At 42.7% G+C, this 19,532-nt stretch overlaps 1 protein-coding gene across 1 annotated transcript in view; it reads right to left on the reverse strand.

Annotated features, from left to right (window-relative positions):
* Positions 1-19,532, reverse strand: part of LOC114687575 (SEC14 domain and spectrin repeat-containing protein 1-like) — a 109,996-nt gene that overhangs the window by 70,404 nt on the left and 20,060 nt on the right. Inside the window, exon 2 of the mRNA XM_037204426.1 lies at positions 1,682-2,154. Within this exon, the coding sequence (XP_037060321.1) occupies positions 1,682-2,154 (473 nt within the window). The remainder of the gene's footprint in view (positions 1-1,681; positions 2,155-19,532) is intronic.

Genomic DNA, 19,532 nt, shown 5'->3' on the forward strand with positions numbered 1-19,532 from the left:
CAAGAGCTAAAAAAGCTTTTTGAAGTTAGATATTACACACAAATGGTGTTTTTAATAAAGTGAACTTATTCCAAAGACACTGTACAAAGCAGATTAATCTGCTAGAATCTCATTCCTTAAAAAGAATCACCTTTAGAGACTATGTTTGTTCTAAGGGAATCCTTATAGGATGCATATTCATACATCAAAATGTGATTTTTTTTTTTCTGACTTTTCAGATACATCATCAGTAAGAATGCCCATTTAAAAACACCTTTAGGCACCAATCACCTGAAACTCAGGCAGACCCAACTTTTCTGTCCTCATTATAACGTTCTGCATTCTGCTTTCAGATTGCCGGGTCCATCATTGCATCCTATTCTCTTACATGGACTGTTCCAGTGCTCATCCACAGTGGTTAAAATGCGGGCAAACTCTTTAAATGCATAGAGTAGGGCCAGTTTTTAAGGTTCAATTACATCTGGAATGTCTGAATACATATTCAGCAAAATGATTTCCTGGAATTCGGGATATAAAAACAATTCATAGAGAAGTGTAAATGCTCTGCAATTCCTTTGGAGTTTTTGTTGTCATAGGGTAAAAGTAGCCACCAAGTTCTGTCCACAAAAAGTATTATACATAAAGGCTTCCTGGTGCTAGAACAAAGAAAGTATTTTATTGCCTAAAGCAAAAGGAAGATATTTTCCTTCTATTTAGTATTGTTATACTAAAATAGCATACCAATGAAACCAGCGAGGTGTGACAAGACCCAAGGTTTGTAAACAAAGATAAATTGTTCTTTATTGAGATTTCTTCCTGGATGGGGGGTAAATCCATCCCACTAAGAAAATAAAATTGATCCAACCAAAGAAAACCAGATGGGTTTTTCCAACATGGGGGTACCCTGAGTGTCAGTTTTAATGTGAGAGCTTGGCATACTGCTAGCAGGCATGGTGGGTTATGCTGGATACAGACAAAACCTGAAGACAGCTAGGACCTGTCAAACAGCAGCTGCCTAGTTATTCCCACAGCAGCACTCCCAACTTCTCTGGGTGAGGGCCATGTGTGAGAGGATGTCAAAGCTCAGAGAGCCACGGGGTTGTCAGTGTCTGCATGCCCCTGCCGCAGACAGGGTGAATCCCACCAACCCTCCAGAGCTAGGCAGACTGCGGCTCTCCTTCCTTCTAGGGGACACTGTCCCCGCACCCTGGCCAAGTACCTCGGGCCTCCCTTTGTGGCCGTCTAGGGCTTGGAGGGCTGTGACCCGCCCGCAGGCCCCGAGGAAGCCGAGTCCTACGGACGACCCCTGAGCTCGGGCCCTGCAGCCCGCGTCCCGCACCGGCGGCCACCAGCGCACACAAAGGAGCGGGCCAGGACGCAGAGACGCAGGGGCTTGCCCGGGATGCCCGCACGCGAGGAAGGAGGGGACCCCGTGAATCCAGGCTGACACTCAAACCTGTTGCTGGATTCGGGCCCGGGGACCCCGCCAGGACGCGGGCGCAACGGGTGCGGGCCGAGGCCGAGGCGGCGGGAGCGGGGAGGGCCCGCGGGGCTCGCACCTCGGGCGCTTTGTCTGCGGCGGGCGCGGAGCAGCCGGCGGCGTAGAATGGGGGGTGGGGGGACCGCGCCCGCCCTCCCGCCCGCGCCCCGCACGTCCCAGCCCCGCGTGGCCTGCGCCCCCGCCCCGCGCGGCCGCACTCACCTGGCTGGCGCGGGCCGGGCTGGCGGGCGCTGGGGACGACGCGGGGACGCCGGCGCGGCGCGGCGGGCGGAGAGCTGGGCGAGGCGGGAGGGAGGCGGGCCGGGGGCGGAGCGGCCCGGGCGGCGGGCCCGCGGCAAATCGCTGCCCGGCCCTCCGTGCGTCAGGCTGGGGGGCGGCGGCGCGGGTGGCCCGGCCACCTCCCGGCACCCGCGGCCCGGCCCCGTCCGCGCGACCTCGCGTGCGCCGGTGGCGGAGGCGCGGAGACCCCGCCCGGCACGGAAGGGGGCGGGGCGCCCGGGATTGACGTCCGGTGGTCCCCACCGGGAGGAGCCCGACCGCGTGGGTGGTGGAAGCAGCCCCCGGACCGGGGGGTCAGGAAGTGTGGCTGGAGCTGGAGTGGCCCTGACACCTTGTTTGTTTCCTCCTGCTTCATCCACCTCCCCCCTCCCGGGGTCTCCGAGGTCCCCCTTGGTCTAAGGTGACCCCTTTGTGCTGGGATGCCTGTGGTCCCATGTACCCAAGGTGGGAGCCGGAGGGAAAAGGGTTGCAGGCAGGAAGGGCTGGGTGGGATTCCAGACTTTTGTTTGGCTCTGGGGATCTTTCCATTGGATGAATCCAAAATTCACAAATGGGGCTTTCTGATGAGGATTGCTTCAGAGTCTTCTTTCTTATTTTATTGCACAAGTCACTTTTAGGTCATTTCCTGAATTCAATTCGTAAGAGTCATCCACACAAAACCACAATGGCCACATGGTCCCAATTCCAGGCCTTCCATAGAACTACGCTGCCACTCCAGTATCACCCAGTTCAGTTGAGAAACTCTTTCCATTCCAAATAGACACCCAACTTTCCTCTACTTAAGCTCTCTGGCTGAAAATCCAAGAGAGATTCCCTCCTCTTAATTCTAGGGGGCCAATCTGTATCTATTGTTACTTGGTTTAAGAAGTCCTGCTTTTTAGCACTCTGAGGGCCACACGACTTTCCAGATTCACTTCTGCCTGAGTTCCATGTAACTGTCAACAAACCTTCCAAAAAAGGGAGCCCAGCATTGCCACTTCTGCCTCTAAAATCCTCAGAGGTTGAGTGTGGCAGCAGACAAACCCTTTTAGGATCTGATTCCTCTCCCTCTCAACTCAAGTGCCATCTCCTTCCATATCCACACACCACACGGAGTCCACGGGCTCGGAGGCTGTGCTCCCATGGAACCCTCCAACTTGGGATCTACCCCTCACCTTAACCAGGTGAATGCCTACTATCCCCAAAGACAACACGTGGCTTCCTATCCTTTCACCAGCCCAAATCCTCACCCCACACACTAAATTAGACCTTCTTTCCTCTCTGCTTTCCTAGAGCCCCTGATTTCCTGTGGTCATCCTTAGCACTTTCTTTTCACATTTCTTTCTTTGGTGGTCTTTCTTCCTGGACCCTGTGATCCCTAGAAGGACAGAGATTTGACCTCCCTCGTTTTGCATTCCCCAGAACATAACACAGTGCACAACACGAGGAAAGTTCTCCTTTAACTGTTGAGGTTAAGTCATTTTGTATTCAACCAAAAAAAGTACTAAGCATCAATCCATTTAAAGAAGAGGAACTACAACAAAATCACCACTCCAATGTGATGGTTTTCCTCCCTCTACTACGTGGGACTCTCTGCTTACCATTTTAAAACCTGTTTTCTCTGCTCACAGTCTTTGCTTACCCTAATAACAGAAGAACATGTTGTCACTTACAACACCACCCTGGCTTTTGCATGCACACTTTACCTACCCGGCCCTTCCATGCTATATCACCCAGTTACTTGATAAGGGACAAGAGAAATGAACAAAACCAAATGAAAGATACCAGACTATGAATTTACAGGCTGAAGATGCTGCACCTCTCAGTGGCAGACAAAATGAGCTTAGTCCATCATTTCAGTTGAGTAGGCCACACATCCAGAGTTCTTTTGGTTCTGTATTCGCACTTGGAGTGTGTGTGTGTGTGTGTGTGTGTGTGTGTGTGTGTGTGTGTGTGTAACGGGGGCGCGGGGACGATTGTTATAGTGACCCTTGCAAAACAAGTATCCATCCTTGCTTGAGCTCCCAGTGACCACCCCTCACTACGAAGAATCATTTTTCTCTGAAAGGTCCTGCTGCCCCCTATGCGGAACTGAACTGTGTGTCTCTATAAACATAGTGGGTAGACAATGGTATTGGTAGAAATCACCTGGCTTAACTCTAATTCTAAGTAGAGTAGGCAGCGCCTAGATCTCTAATTTCCTAGCTCTGTGACCTTGGACAAGCACAAACGCTACCAGGATGACTATCCTAAAAAGGGAGTAGTAATAACAATGATTGCACTATAAGTCATTCTGATAAAATATGAAAGGAAGTCTATCAAAGGGTCCACAAACCTGAATCTAGAACTAAAGTGTATTTCTGGGAACAGACCATCCAGGTTCTTCTGCATGTAGCTTCGGGAACATTTACTAACAGACTGGGAACAGACCATCCAGGTTCTCCTGCATGTAGATTTGGGAACATTTACTAACAGCAATCACTGCATGTTCTCCTTCATCCATGCCTGTCTTCACACTGCACCCACCTTCTCCATCTAGTTAGTGCCTCTGAAACTGTGCCCAAAACAGAACCTCCAAGTCCGCCTGTGAATGATGACATTTCAAAACCAGGCTTGACATCACATGACTGCTTTGCTACCTCCCTGTGCTATCCATACATATCAAGATATCATCAACTAAAAAGAAGCAAAATTATCCCCAAATCATTTTAGATCTTTACCACAGACACAGTGGTAAAAACATATCTTCTCCAAACTGCATTTTGTAACTCTGAGGAGATCTTTACATTAGTGCCTCTTAAATATCATTTTAGATGTTCTGCACGAAGAGCCCTGCCAACTAGATAGCAGTGTGCAAGGAGAAGAACATTCAAGGTTAGGGACAAAGAATCCGAAGGGCACTTTAAGTAAAACGTTTCTAAATTTCATGTTTTCCTGTACAATTTCCCTGGGGCTTCTTAAAGCTGCATTTAAATATCATTTTAAAGGATGTGAATTCTTAAACTCATCTTGTTTCCTTTTTCTAACAAACTAATGTCAGAAACCACTTTTCATGAGAATGTTCCATGCATGGTATGTTTGGGTCTCTTTAGAATTCATCAAGGTAAGGCAGACCAGTTTTGTTAATGCCTTTTTACTGGAGCTTTGGAGCACTGGGCAGTTGCTGGGGGATGTCTTTCTGTACTCTGTGAATATATGTTGTTCCCATTGGTTAATAAATAAAGCTGCATTGGCCTATGCCAGGGCAGCTTAGAGGCAGGCAGGAAATCCAAGGAGAGAGACAGGAAAGAGAAAGGCAGAGTCTGGAGAGAGATGCCAGCCTGTCACCTAAGGAACAACATGCCAGCAGACCGTAAGCCACGGAACACGTGGTAAAACATAGATTAATAGAAATGGGTTAATTTAAGATATAAGAGCTAGCTAGCAAGAGGCCTGCCATATAATTTACCATATAATTTACAGTTAATATTAAGCCTCTGAGTGATTATATAAGCGGCTGTGGGGTTGGTGGGGACCGGAGAAACCTGGCTACAGGCAGTTTTCAAAACACCCCTTATACCCCCAGCACTAAAACTGACTTCCTGGAGAAATTATACTTCCCATAGCTAGCCCTTGCTGAAGGGTTGTGCCCAGGAAGTATTCTTGAACTATGTGTGTGCTCCCTGATTTCTACTGGGTGTAATGAGCAGGCAGGTCACACTTTTTCAAAAAATGACCTGGGGGAAAAAGTTTAGTACAAAAAAGTTGGTCCAATCAAGCAATCAGCTGGCGAAGCCCATTGGAAAAAGAGACCCAAAGGCAGCCAGGATTCCTGGGCAGTGGTGGTCTATGCCTTTAATCCCAGCACTAGGGAGGCAGAAGCAGGTGGATCCCTGTGAGTTCGAGGCCAGCCTGGTCTTCAGGTCTACAGAGCGAGTTCCAGGACAGGCTCCAAAGCTACACAGAGAAACCTTGTCTCGAAAAACAAAACAAAACAAAAACAAAAACAAGAATAGCCAGAATCACGAAGAGCCCTGATGTAGCACTTTTGGACAGGAGTTAAGGTCAGCCACAGTGTGACTAAGCAGAGAGCATCTGTTCTCACTCATCCACAATATTTATTAGGCACCCACTTTGCCTTAGATCCTGGGGTTACAGGACACAATAAAAACTTTGCTTTGGGGGTCATGTGTTCAGTGGGGGTACAGACCATAAGCACAATAAGTAAGAAAAGCACGTGACATATCAGAAGACCATGCATGCTGGATAAGCAATGTAACAAATAGAAAATACAGGGAGTGGAGTACATTTGTTATAACTGGGCCAGGGAAGAACTCACTGAGAAGGTTCCATGGTGGAGGAGGAGACACTGCGGGCTTGTGAGGGCCTGGGATAAAGATAAGATAAACATGGAGACAGGGTAGAAACAGAGGGATCCAGGCAGTTGGGGAGTCCTCACAAGGCAGGTGCCATGGGAGCAGATGTCAGGAAATATGGGACTGAGCATCCAAAGCCTGGCTCTGAGCCTTCTTCACACAAACTAAACAAGAACCAAACAAGCTATGAGGGAGGTCCCGCTGTCCACTAGACTTAAGGCCTGATTCCTATAACTGGCCTTTAGGAACAAACAAAAAACAGAACCTTAGGAACTTTTTTAACAAGTAAAAATCAAAATTTGGGAACTGTCCAAGCAGGAATGAGCATGCTACTCAGCCTGGGCTAGCTTCTCACTTGGCTAGCTTCAGTCACCTAAAGTCCTGACTCAATTCCCCAGCTCTGAAGAAAAGGAAAGGAAAATAAAATTGCTGAACTAGATGGTATAAATTGTAATAGTGCACATTTAATATATCATTAAATTTTTTAAAGAAAAATGTTTAATAGCTTTACAAAAATGATTGAGTGTCTAATTTTATCATTTTCAGATTTGACATTTCAATATCCATATCAGAATTTCTCTCATTCAATGAGACAAGTATAAAAATCAGGTCATCTTTTTAAATATTCTTTCATAATTCCGAATCTCTGTGAATCTAACTTTTAAGTTGAAGGAGCTCGTTGGCTTGTTTTATCCTCTTCTGGCCTCATCATGTGAACCAATGACTGGAGACCTTCACCCCAAGGAAGTTTTCCTAAGGCCAATGTAAGTTTGTCTCTACATGTGTCAACTGGCTTTATTTTGTTTTGTTTTGTTTTATAAACAAGCCAAATGAAACAGTAAAAAGTTATATCTTGTGTTGCTGTTGCTAATTATCAAAACATTTTAAAACTAAACTGACTTATTTTTCTAGTCATGAGGTCATAGGATTTTTTTATAGCTGGAAACCTCCTCTATTCCAATGTCCTGTTTTCATGGAACACAGAGAGGTTAAGCAACAAACCCAACTCCAGAGTCAGTGAACAAAATATCACAGCCTAGAATCCAGGTCTCCTGCTTACTATTTGATCTGAACAGAAAGTATAGAGATATGTGTGTTTTCATCTAGATGTGTGTAAGCACATGTTAATAACTTAGTCATAATACAGAGTTCCCCCCTTATCATCAATTATTTCAGACAGGAAAAACCTGTAATTTCAATGAATAATTTCCCTTCACTCTCAATTAATATGAGCTTTAGCTGTACATTAACAAAGGATGCCAAATGATGATCCAAATGTTCCAGCAAATTGTTACAAAGACTTCTGACAACATATAATGCATTAATTGAATAGTAGGCTATAGCAAATGAATGAGGCCAATGGTTGTACATCTCTCATCCCTAGTAGAATTTCTTCCGATAAGTACTAAGTGTTCAGTGTATGTTGAAATGGCTGTCTCTGAGTTCAAACTCCACATGTGACAAACTGGTTTACACTGGATTCAAGTAGACAGATGAAGGAGTTCTAGAATAATCCTGGGGCAACTCAGAGCCCTAAGGGAAGAAATGCATCTCTGGCGATCTCGGAGATTCCAGAGAAGTCACCGGGGGTCTCTCACCGCTTCTGTCAAGTCTGTCCCCTCAGATGTGTCTGCGGTCTGTCTGTTTTAGATATCAAGGGCTGAGCTCCGAGGACCAACTGATGCTCACCCTCTGGCTTGTGAAGATGCTGATACATTGATCTGGTGAATGGCCAAACACTGTGGCTGGTAGAACAGAAATGACTTGGGGAGGGTGGAGAAAACATCTCTCACCATGCAGGGAAATTTAGCCCTGAGGAGCTAGGAATATTTCCATAAAGAGGGAAAGAGTTACCAGACAAGTGCCCTGCCAGGGCCAGATGTGTGCTTCTCTAAGCTGACATCACTAGAGATGATTTGTGTGAAATATTTCAGATATTCAATCAACTACTAGACTGATAATGTAAATCATTCTCAGTCTTATTATTTTATATTAAGATCCTGTACGTAAGTACTCATTTTCTGATTTACTGATGCACTCTTAAAGCCCTACTCCAGAAAAAAAAAAAAAAAAAAAACACCATATATCAGCTTGTGACAGTTGTAAAAACAATACCACCTTTTTACTTCATCAGACTGCTTTTAGTTTTTGAAATCTGTCTAAAAATTTTAAACATGTTTTATTAGTCACTGAAGATGTGAAAGGCTTGATCATCAATGTGCATAGTGAAATATTGTCTCATTGGAAAGGTGTTCTTCAAGTTACACTTCTGGTACATGCTAATTCAGTGTGGGGCCTGGTCTTAGATGTTAGTACATGAGGAAGGAATGTTAAGGGCAGCTTAGTCCACATTACACAGTTGGGTCCCTCTTGTTTTCCTAATGTGTTACAGCCTCAGCCTGCATAGAAAGGTCAAGAATATTTACCGCAGGGCTCAAACCCTTGTGTTCTGCTCTGGACTGGGAAAGCCTGAGGCTGGAGCCTCAAATGGCCCCTTATTTAATTCTCTGGTGGTCAGAAATGACTCTTTTGTTTATCTATCTTTTCTTTTTCCCCTTCCTTCCTTCCTTCCTTCCTTTTGTTTTTTTAATTCTGTGAGGTTCCCCCCCCCTTTTTTTTTTTTTTAGTAAAACAGGGTCAAAACACATTTGGAAATAATCTCCACCCATCAGCAGGCTTCTTCCATGTGTCGGCTCTTTCCAGCTGCCCTGGAGAGGTGCATAAAACCATGGCCAGCAGCTGAATGGCAGCCCATGGGAAGTTCCGTGGCATGGAGTGAAGTCTCGGGAAGCGCTGTCAATACAGACACGAAGAATTGATTTGGTGGGTTGGATAAAGTGGAAAATGGAAAGAATTGCCTTTTGTATTAATCTAACTTTCCCTCTCCCTCTGAATACAACATTATTATGTAACAAAGGGCCTTTAAGCCATTTCTTTCTTTTTTAAGTTGGCAATGGGACAAATACAGATTGTGTCATCCTGGGTTAAAGCCACTTCTTAGGGTGTGGGGTTACTTGATTCTGGCACTGTGCATCAGTGTAATCAAAACAAATTAGGTTCATGCCTTGTGGATGCTGTGTTCACTTTGGAGAAAGAAAGAAGAAAGAGTGCTTTTCTTTGGGAACACATGAAACAGGAGCTACTACATGCATGCTACTTAACCATTTTATTCTAAACCTTAACTTTTAATATAAAAAACTTTTCAAAAACACCAACAATATATCCTATCCTCATTCACAATGATGAAGAAAAAAATTTCTCAAGACAGGATCTTATTACGCAGCCTAGCCTCGCCTTGACTCATCATAATTTTTCCACCTCAGCCTTCCTAGAGCTGGAACTTCAGACAACCATGTCCACTTTAAAATCTTGTATTTTCTTTATCTAGACTTCTCTATATAAACTATAGCACCAAATTCAGGGTGAGAGCTGTTGCTGCTGCTTAGCTTAGGGTTCTTGTCTGAAAATATTGTCCTCTACCTCCTACCAAGAAGGATGTGTTCAAAAAAAAAAAAAAAAAAAGAAGAAGAAGGATGTGTTCAAAAAAGAAAAAAAGAAGAAGGATGTGTTCACCTGGACAGCTATCCCAAGATTCTATGTTCTGGTCAAACCAACTGCATTTAGGAAAATGCATGTGAACAACTTTTAAATATTTTACTTGAAAAGAATGCAAGTGAGAAAGAAGCATAAGGAAAGTAAATTCAAAGATGTCTTTGTTCATGTGACCGAAAACAGAGTGCTCTGGTGCTTTGGAAACCTGGGAACAGAAATGAGGATGGCATGACTTTGCTCTCTGTCTGACTGAGAGACGGCAGCCCAAACACACACACCGAGTGCAACATGATACCTGCTGGAGTTGTAACTCAACGCCACACAAAGTGTTCCCAGGACCCAGACATGAGTCCCTGCCAGGTGTCTGATGGAAGGTTTGCAGCGGCGGCTCTGAACTCCAACTGAATAAAAAAGAAAGAGCCAGAGCTATCTAGACTGAGGAAAACAGAGCATGGATAGAGAGGCTGGGAAGCAGTGAAGACAGGCGGCAGTATCCCAGGGAGAATTGTGAGTGGTTTTGCTGGGGCTGAATGAGGAACCCTTACGGGATGAACGAAATGAGAAGTGCTTTTGATCCAGGCTTGAAAACAACCTGCAGAACCCAGGCATGTTATTCAAATGACTGAAATCAAAGAAGATTTAGGGACTAAATGCATATGCTGTGAGTGACAGGTTGATATCTTATGGGAAGACATATAATCTCTAAATCTATTGCACAAATTATAACTCCCAAACAATCAGAGAGAATGTCTCTTTCTTTACTGTAGTAATGAATATTCATAGCCATCTTTTTTCATTTCTTTAACATGTATTTACGGAGTGCTCATTGTTGGTGAATTGGTTCAGGATGGAGAATACCACACAAACTGAAATTAAAAACCCGACATCATAGAACTTGCACTGTGGTGAAGGGGAGACAGAAAATACATTTTCAAAAACTGAAATGGCCAATTATAAGATAAATGCTGTGAAGAAAACTGAGGAGGACCAGATAGAGAAGGAGAGATAAGATGTTATGATCTGGGAAGTTTCCTCAAGAAAGGAGGCATTGATTGGAGACAGTGAGGGCTGTGCAGTGAGAACATTCATCTGTGGGAAGAATACTTCCGGCAGAGAATACAACCATAACCACAGCCATAAACCATAAGAGCAGAGAGAACACCACCCCAGGGCAGCAGGTAGAGGAAGTGGGAGGAAGGAAAATAGACAGGAAATGGTCTCATGGACAATTATAAACAGAGTCCTCACCTCTGGGCAAGTCAAAAACCGACTAGTCAGAGGTGATGGGTGGTTTATCATCTTAGAGACTATTCTGTACAGTCAGAATAACCATCACTGGAGTAGAAGCCCAGGAACGGGAAAGATGAGAAGGAAGAGCTACTACTCAAGACAAACTTGAACACACTTGGCCCATGCCGTGGCAACAAGGGTGGCAGGAAGGGGTCAGACTCTGGTTTTATGTCAAAGAAAAAGTATCAGGATTTCCTGACAGGCTGTATATAGGATGTGGAGGAAAAAAGAAAAAGAAAGAGAAAGAAAGAGAGAGAGAGAGAGAGAGAGAGAGAGAGAGAGAGAGAGAGAGAGAGAGAGAAGGAAAGAAAGAAGAGAAGAGGAAAGAAAAGAAAAAACCTAGAGATAAGGGCAATGTTTGGGGCCTAAGCATTTAGAATAGTAGTATCCAACTTTCTATGGAGAAGATGGTGAGGGCATTCAGTCTAGGGGAGAGACAGAATTCGGTGGCTTTGTTTCAGAAATGCTAGCTTTGACATGCATGCATGTAGCTAGAGTTTTCCTGCCTTGCCCACAGTCAGGACAAATCTCTGTCACCCACAAGTCCCACAGCCACTCAGACCCAACCAAGTAAACACAGAAACTTATATTGCTTACAAACTGTATGGCTGTGGCAGGTTTCTTGCTAACTGTTCTTTTATCTTAAATTAATCCATTTCTATGAATCTATACCTTGCCACGTGGCTCATGGCTTACCAGCATCTTCACATGCTGTTTGTCATGGCGATGGCTGGCAGTGACTCCTTCTGCCTTCCTGTCCTTTTTTTTCTCCTCTGTTAGTCCCGCCTATACTTCCTGCCTAGCCACTGGCCAATCAGTGTTTTATTTATTGACCAATCAGAGTAATTTGACATACAGACCATCCAACAGCACATGCATTCATACAGATGCATGCAGCTATCTGTCTGAATCTAAAGATAAGAGGTTGGGACTAGGAACAGTCACTGGAATTTGTTGGTATATCAGTGAGTAAGCAATGTTAACATCATGAGATTCAGCAACAAGAGCTGAGAACAGTCCAAGCACTCAGCTCTGGAACTTGGTGAGTGAGAAGGTGAGGAGAGAAAGTGGGACTGAGAAGCAGCAGCCAGTGAGGTTGGAGAATACTCCCAGAACACCACAAAAGAAAGTGTCTTCCAAAAGAAGCAGTGACCAGCACAGCAAAACACTACTAACACAAGGAGCAGATGGTCCGGGCTTTCCAGAGAAACAAGTTGATTGTAAGGATTGGCTTATGTGGTTATGGCAGCTGGGAAGACCAACACATGCAGATGGGCTAGCCAGCAGTTCTAGACAGCCACGAAGAGTCCATCGTGAGTTTAAGCTTTCTGAATTCTTTCTTGCTTACTGAAGACAGACTTCTATGCCATTCAAGTTTTCCATTGATTGGGTGAAGCCCACCCAGTCTGATTTACTCAAAGTCCACTCTTACAGAAACATCTAGAAAAAAAAAATTGACTAAATAGCAGGCAACCACAAGCCAGGCAAGTTTGATGCTTGAAATCACCATTACCAGCCAGGCATGGTAACACACACCTTTAATCCCAGCATTTGTGGCGCAGAGGTAGGTGGGTGTCTGTGAGGTGGAAGCCAGCCTGGTCTACATAGGGAATTCCAGGACAGCCAGGGCTATGTAGAGACATCCTGTTTAGATAGGTAGGTAGGTAGGTAGATAGGTAGATAGATAGATGGATGGATGGATGGATGGATGGATGGATGGAATTAACCATGACAGCAAGTACTTTGAGACTGAGAAGGAACATTGCGAGTAATAACATAGACCTTCTTGGCAAAGTTAGGAAGCATAATTATGATGAAATAGGAGAAGAGAGTAGGATTGGAAAGGAAACACAAGAAAATGGGAAGAAAATCTCTTCTGCTCCAAAACGGAAAAATTTCACCTGCTTCTAGGATCATACAAACTGTAGGAAAAACTGAAGAAGGGCCACAATCTACCAGGGTAGGATTATCTGCACCCCAAAAAGGAGCCTGGTGGGGATTAATGGAAAGCAGGTACCCCCATAAAGCCCCAGACTGAGAAATGGGCCACAGAAGTCCCAGAGAGCATTGCTCCACACAGAGGCAAAGATTTGGAAAAACACATCCTCAGTACAGTTCTCTAGGATTCATAAAGACTAATGTCAACTAAACATGGTTTCTAATCAGCAAGCAATGCATGAGGGTATGAAAATAAACATTAGATTTAATCCAACAGGAATTTCAAATATTGTGGTTATCATGCAAAGAACGTGAAGTAACTCTTACAAAACATTGAAAGAAATAAAAGGTGGAAACATGAAAAATAAGCAACCAATGAGGTGTCACTCTAAGATGGGGCACATTTGAAAACAGTCTAGACAAAGCTTTTGGAAACTAAAAATTAGAAGTGTACAGATTAAAAAAAACATAATTGTCTAAAACATTCTGGGGACAACTAAACATAAATATTAACAAATTGGAAAACAGAGCAGAAGAAATTACACAAGATGCAACACAAAATAAGCAGATAAAACATGTAAAAATCAAGAAAGTTGGAAGTAGTCAGGGAAGATAATCAGAATGAGACAGGGAAAGGACATTTGCTAATGCCAATCATGCAAGCAAAGGATAAAACTGCCTGAGGCTTCTGCACACTGACCCTGACACCGATCTTAAATTATTCCAATAACTATGTTCTTTGAGGGACACACAAAGGGGGGTTGGAAAAATGGCAGAGCCAGTAAAAAAGAAGTAAAAAAAAAAAAAGAGCCAGCTTTTCATCTTAGTTAATAACATAAACTTAATGTGTAAGTCCAGAGACCATTGAAATGTCTGTAAGTTGAAAAAGGACCAAACTAATCTTATCATATGACATTAAAATTGTCCAATGGATGTCATTTTTCCTTTGTGTTTACAAACTTACTTGGTTTCTTTGACTTTTTATTTTTATTCTTTCAAGCTAAGATGTTCTTTTTTCCTCCATTCAGTGACAGTTTTCTTAGATTGGGGTGGAGCAGTATCCCTACTGGAAATGATTATTTGTTCTCCAACCATCCACTCCTACTACCTCAACTGAAGTGGTTCTCTTAAAAGATGGCAATTTAATTATCACAGGCAGTGAGATTTCTCCCTCTCCTCTCTATATATTGGACTTGATGTGGCTAGCCATTGTCCTGGTTGGCTTTTTCTTGTGTGAACTTGACACAAGCTGGGATCATTGAGAAGAAGAAACCTCAATTGAGAAAATGTGTCTACCAGAATGGCCTGTTGCAAGTCTGTAGGACATTTTTCTTAATTGATAATTGATGCTGAAGGAGCCTAGCTCACTGGAAACAGTGCTACCCCTGGGACGGTGGTCTATGGTGGTATACGCAAGCAGATTGAGCAAGCCAGGAAGCAGCTCTCCTCCATGGTCTCTGCTCCAGTTTCTGCGCATTCAGATTCCTGCCTTGAGCTCCTGATTCAGCCTGCCCTGATGATGGACTGTAGTCTGCAAGCCAAACAAACCCTTTCATTCCCAGTTTGCTTTTGGTCATGGTTGTTTAATCACAGCAATAGAAAGCAAGTTAAGAGACCATTCATTCCTTTTCCCCCTATAGTCAACAAACATTTATTCGATTTTTATTATTCTCTAAAATAAGTGGAGATCAAAGTTAAGCTATATTCCCTGAGCTCTAGATGTTTGTAGTCTACTTAGCAATGAAAATGTGTGTACCACTAGGGACCAGAACACTATGGGAAAGTGAGAAGTCATTGCTTCTACCAAGCTCTTGCACTTGAGTTTTCCTGGAAAGAGATTGATGTTGGTTGACCCACTGGACAAAGTGGACCATGACATCATTTGACACAGAGGAGGATATGATCAGAGCAGAATACCACAGTTGGTGTAGTGAGGACCTCAGGAACAGTTCCATAAGGTCAGGACAGAGCCAAGACAGCCACTAAAGCTAGAATGAAATACAATTCGGAGTCATGGGAGGCATGCAGTCCCTTGAGCGGGCTTTGGATTTTATCTCCACATCACTGCGTCAGTTGCTGTTTTCATTGCCAGACAAAATACCTGACAAGAAGTGATTGTCTTGCAGTGTGAGTAGACACGTTCCATCACGACGGGAAGGCATGGCGGCAGAAGCAGGGGACTGGATGGTCACATTGCACCTGTAGTCAGGAAGCACAGAGACAGAGGGTTAGCAGTGCCTGCGCCTAGTTTTCTTTCACTTGTTTTATTAACTCTAGAGTCTTGGTCCAGCAAACGGTGTGACCCATAGTAGGTGAGTCTTCCCACGCCAACTAACCCAGTCAAGGCAAGCTTTCATAGGCATGCCTGCAGGTTGTCTCTTAGGTGATGCCAGATTCCATCAAGCTGGCCATTGAGAGTAATCATCACAAGTGCAAATCAAGATGGCACTTCCTTCTTCTCCTTCTCCTTCTCCTTCCCCTCCTCCTCCTCCTTCTCCTCCTCCTCCTTCTTCTTCTATGTTTCTTTAAAGTTTAGAAATAACCATCCCCCGCCCTCTTATTTTATGGGATGTATCCAAAGCTAGCCTTGAACTTACTGTGTAGTTCAGGCTGGCTTCCAGTTGGAAAACTCCCTGCCTCAGCTTCACAAGTGCTAGAATTACAGACATGAATCACCATGCCTGGGTATAGTCAACACTCTAGTAAGAAGACAGAGAGTGAGTTTGAGGTACCGCTGAAGGAAGACCATCTAGACAACTTTAGGTTTTGAATTAGAAAGAAAGAAGGGAGGGAGGGAGGGAGGGAGGGAGGGAGGGAGAGAGAGAAGGAAGGAAAGAAAGAAAGAAAGAAAGAAAGAAAGAAAGAAAGAAAGAAAGAAAGAAAGAAAGAAAGAAAGAAAGTGTTGCTGGAGAGCTTCTCTCCAGATCCCACCAAGCCCTGTAGTCCCACAACTCATGTATAAAATAATCACTCAGACACTTATATTACTTATAAACTGTATGGTCGTGGCAGGCTTCTTGCTAACTGTTCTTATATCTTAAATTAATCCATTTTTATAAATATATACCTTGCCACGTGGCTCGTGGCTTACCAGCATCTTTACATGCTGCTTATCCTGGCGGTGGCTGGCAGTGTCTCTCCCTCCTTCTTCCTGTTTCCCCAATTCTCCTCTCTCCTTGTCCCACCTATACTTCCTGCCTGGTCACTGGCCATCAGTGTTTTATTTATATAGAGTGATATCCACAGCAGAAAGAAAGAGAGAGAGAGAGAGAGAGAGAGAGAGAGAGAGAGAGAGAGAGAGAGAGAGAAAGAAGAAAGAAAGAAAGAAAGAAAGAAAGAAAGAAAGAAAGAAAGAAAGAAAGAAAGAAAGAAAGAAAGAAAGAAAGTCAGGTGAATTAAGAGAACAGCCAGGTATGAGAGATGGTGAAGTGAATGAATGATGGTCCTTTTAGGAGGCAAATGGCATAGCAGGTAGAGCTAGGTGTGTGCTGTCCTATAATCAAGGTGGCTGTCCCCAAAAGTGTTGACTCCAACTGGTGAGCATGCATTTCTTTGATGCTCTTCCTTTCATTGCTTTTATAATATTGATCTTCACTGTAAGATTCTTAGCTTTTCATTGCAGATGATTCCAAAGACCTTCTAAATATAAAGAATAAAATCCACCAGGAATCTCATCTTGCAGATATATAAAAAAACATGAGCTGTGAATACAGACCCATTTTTAGAAAATTGTCTCATGCCTTAGATAGAATGTTGTATCTTGCTTTTAACATTTGATTGTGTTCCACAAACACTATTCTGCATACAAATAATCTTTGCATATAAATTTTAATGACCATACAGTGTTTTATAAATGAACTGCAATTTTTAAATATTAGTGAATATTACAGTTGACTCATTTTTCTCTCAGATATTATGCTGTAATAAACACATTTGTGTAAAATACTTTGTGGTTTTGGTTATTTCCTAAATAAATACTCTTAGAGGTGAGATTGCGATGTCAAATTTAAGAACAGTTACAAATCTCTTTATGTGCACAAACTACTTTACAAATACTCTGTTCCAACTGATATTCCCATTAGCACTTACAACTGTATTTAAAAGGAAATATTTTCTAAATGAATAGGCAAAGATTTCTTCCTCCTAATTTGCATTTTGTGAATTAGAAATGAATGCATTTATTGACATTTTTACTTGGATTTTATTTTCTTAATGTCTTTCCAGTGCTTTCATAGCTTTTCTATTAGAATGTTGCTTTTCCCTTGATGGGTGTCAGCTCCCTACATACCAAGAATATCGATTTTCTTTTTGTCAGCCGTGCTCACTTGCAGATATTGACATATGAAGCTTTATGCTGTTCTATAGCTGAATGTAATTGTTTCTGGTTTGGGAACCCTTGATTTGCCTCTCAAAACTTGTCTCTTTTAATGGTGCTGACATTGTTGTGCTCTGTTTCTGGTTCCCAGTCTTCTTCTCTGTGGTGTCAAACTAACACTTATTCCTTCAAATAGAGAGATTTGTCACAGTCTTTGGCCCTTTGGGGTCAGTGTGTTTACATCCCAAGATTGGGTCTATGCAAATACTTAAGAATTTTTACATATGGGTGCTCTTAATGTAAAAATATTCTGTGTAATAAGTACATTTATTAACAGTATGGTTGTACTCAAGATTTTGTGTAATGTGTGTGTGTATGTGTGCATGCATACGTGTTAATATGTGGGAACATGTATATGCATAAGCATGGAGGCCACTTGCAGGTGTCATTCCTTAGTAACCATCTTCCTTGTTTGTCGAGACAGAGTCATTCACTGGGACCTAGGGATAAACTGATTAGGAGAAGCTGGCTGGCCAGGAAGCTTAAGTGAGATTTTTCATTTCCCTGTATCATGTTCTCAGCTGCATAAGAAGGATTTTTGTGAGGGTTAAATTGTTACACACAAAGATTGTACAAATACATGTGTGCAAGTGTGCATGCATGCATCAAGGTTAAGTTGGTACACATGGTAGGTAGCATGGTTCGTTAATAGCTATTTCAATAAAGAAACTCTAATTCAACTTCTTATTTCCTAAAGAACATACAGTAAAATAGAAAAGAGTTGGTTGAAAAGAGTCCAGATAAGAAAGACAAAATAGAACCTGTCTGATGATAACCCAGATACAGGAGACCATGGACAGAGAACCATCTGAATTTGGTAGCTAAAAGGATATCTTAATTTCTGAAATAAAAGGAAAATGACAAATTTCATTATTAGCATTTATTTATTTAGTGTTTTTAGAATGGGTCTCTCTACGAAGCCTTGGCTATATTGGAATGCATTCTGTAGATCAGGCTGGCCTCAAACTCGCAGAGTTCCACCTGCCTCTGCCTCCTGAGTGCTGGGATTACAGATGTGCATCACCACACCCAGCTGTTTTGTATTGACAAAGTAATGTGAAACTCTAATATTTAGCAATTATTTTGATTTTCATTCTAAGGAAAAGAGTATGATTATTTAAATAATATCTGATTTTGCTTGCTGAGCTCAGATTTCTATTGTAAAATTGTGGACATGTGGAATTGAACTATGACAATAGAGATCCAAACCTGCTCATGCTCATCATTGGTGGGCACTATGGGCTTTAATGTATTTTTTAAGCTCCTTTGACATATGGCAACAGAAGATAATCCTCTGTTGTTTTCAGGTTCACTGGTCATTCATTTAGCTTCACTCATTCATCAGTGAAAACAGAACATCCCAAATACACCAAGCTCTGCACATCATAGGGTCTGTTAGCTGGTCTGTTTGGGAGTGTATAGCTGTATTTGAATTTTAAAAGAATAAAAGCCTTTTACATACATATTGTATCAATGGATTTCAAAACTTTAAATGTATTTAGAGTTTATTTCCTATTAAAAATAAGTGAGAAATAGCCCCTGGTTCTTTCTAGCTCTCAAGTTTGGCTCACATCACTAATGCATGTGAGCAGTACTCTGAGAGAGAGCCTCAGCTCTCAGCCACATCTAATAGATAACATGTCACTGCTGTGAAGATTGAGTTACTTATTAAAATATATGAAACTGTTTAGTGAGTCCCAGAACTGGGTCCACACCACGGTCCATTTATAAAAATTAAGTGAAAGAAATTTCTCAAACTGGTTTCTCCTTTTGAATCCCTTTATGTTATAGGGTTGACTCCTTCCAGGGTCTAGAAATGTTATCCACACGTGGACTGGCTTTAGACTGACAATAAATTCAGATCTATCTGCTTACTCTCACAGCAGTATATTTCCCATGGCTTCATAAGCACATTATAAAGTACGAGGATGTTTTTCTCAGTGTGCACAGCTAATCTTGTACACACAAACAATAAACTTCTAATTTCTAGAAAGTTTTCATCATATAAGAATTTATATATATACATATATGTATATGTATATGGAAAACCACTCTGTGCATCAGGGAGGCTTTTATGCTATGAGGCTTTGTTATAAGAACCAAGGGATAAAGGATGCCTTCTGCCACACACAAGAGGAGGGTGCAGCCACTCTCTTAATGCCTTCCTGTTCATTCTTCTCCAGGGATCATGAATTTGGAGTCTACTGTCTGCCTGAACAGTCCTCACCAAAGCCCCAAATATGAAAATGCTTGACATGGTCACTGCAGCTGATCATCTCCCACA

Source organism: Peromyscus leucopus, chromosome 4, assembly GCF_004664715.2.
Source record: "Peromyscus leucopus breed LL Stock chromosome 4, UCI_PerLeu_2.1, whole genome shotgun sequence".
Lineage (NCBI taxonomy): Eukaryota > Metazoa > Chordata > Mammalia > Rodentia > Cricetidae > Peromyscus > Peromyscus leucopus.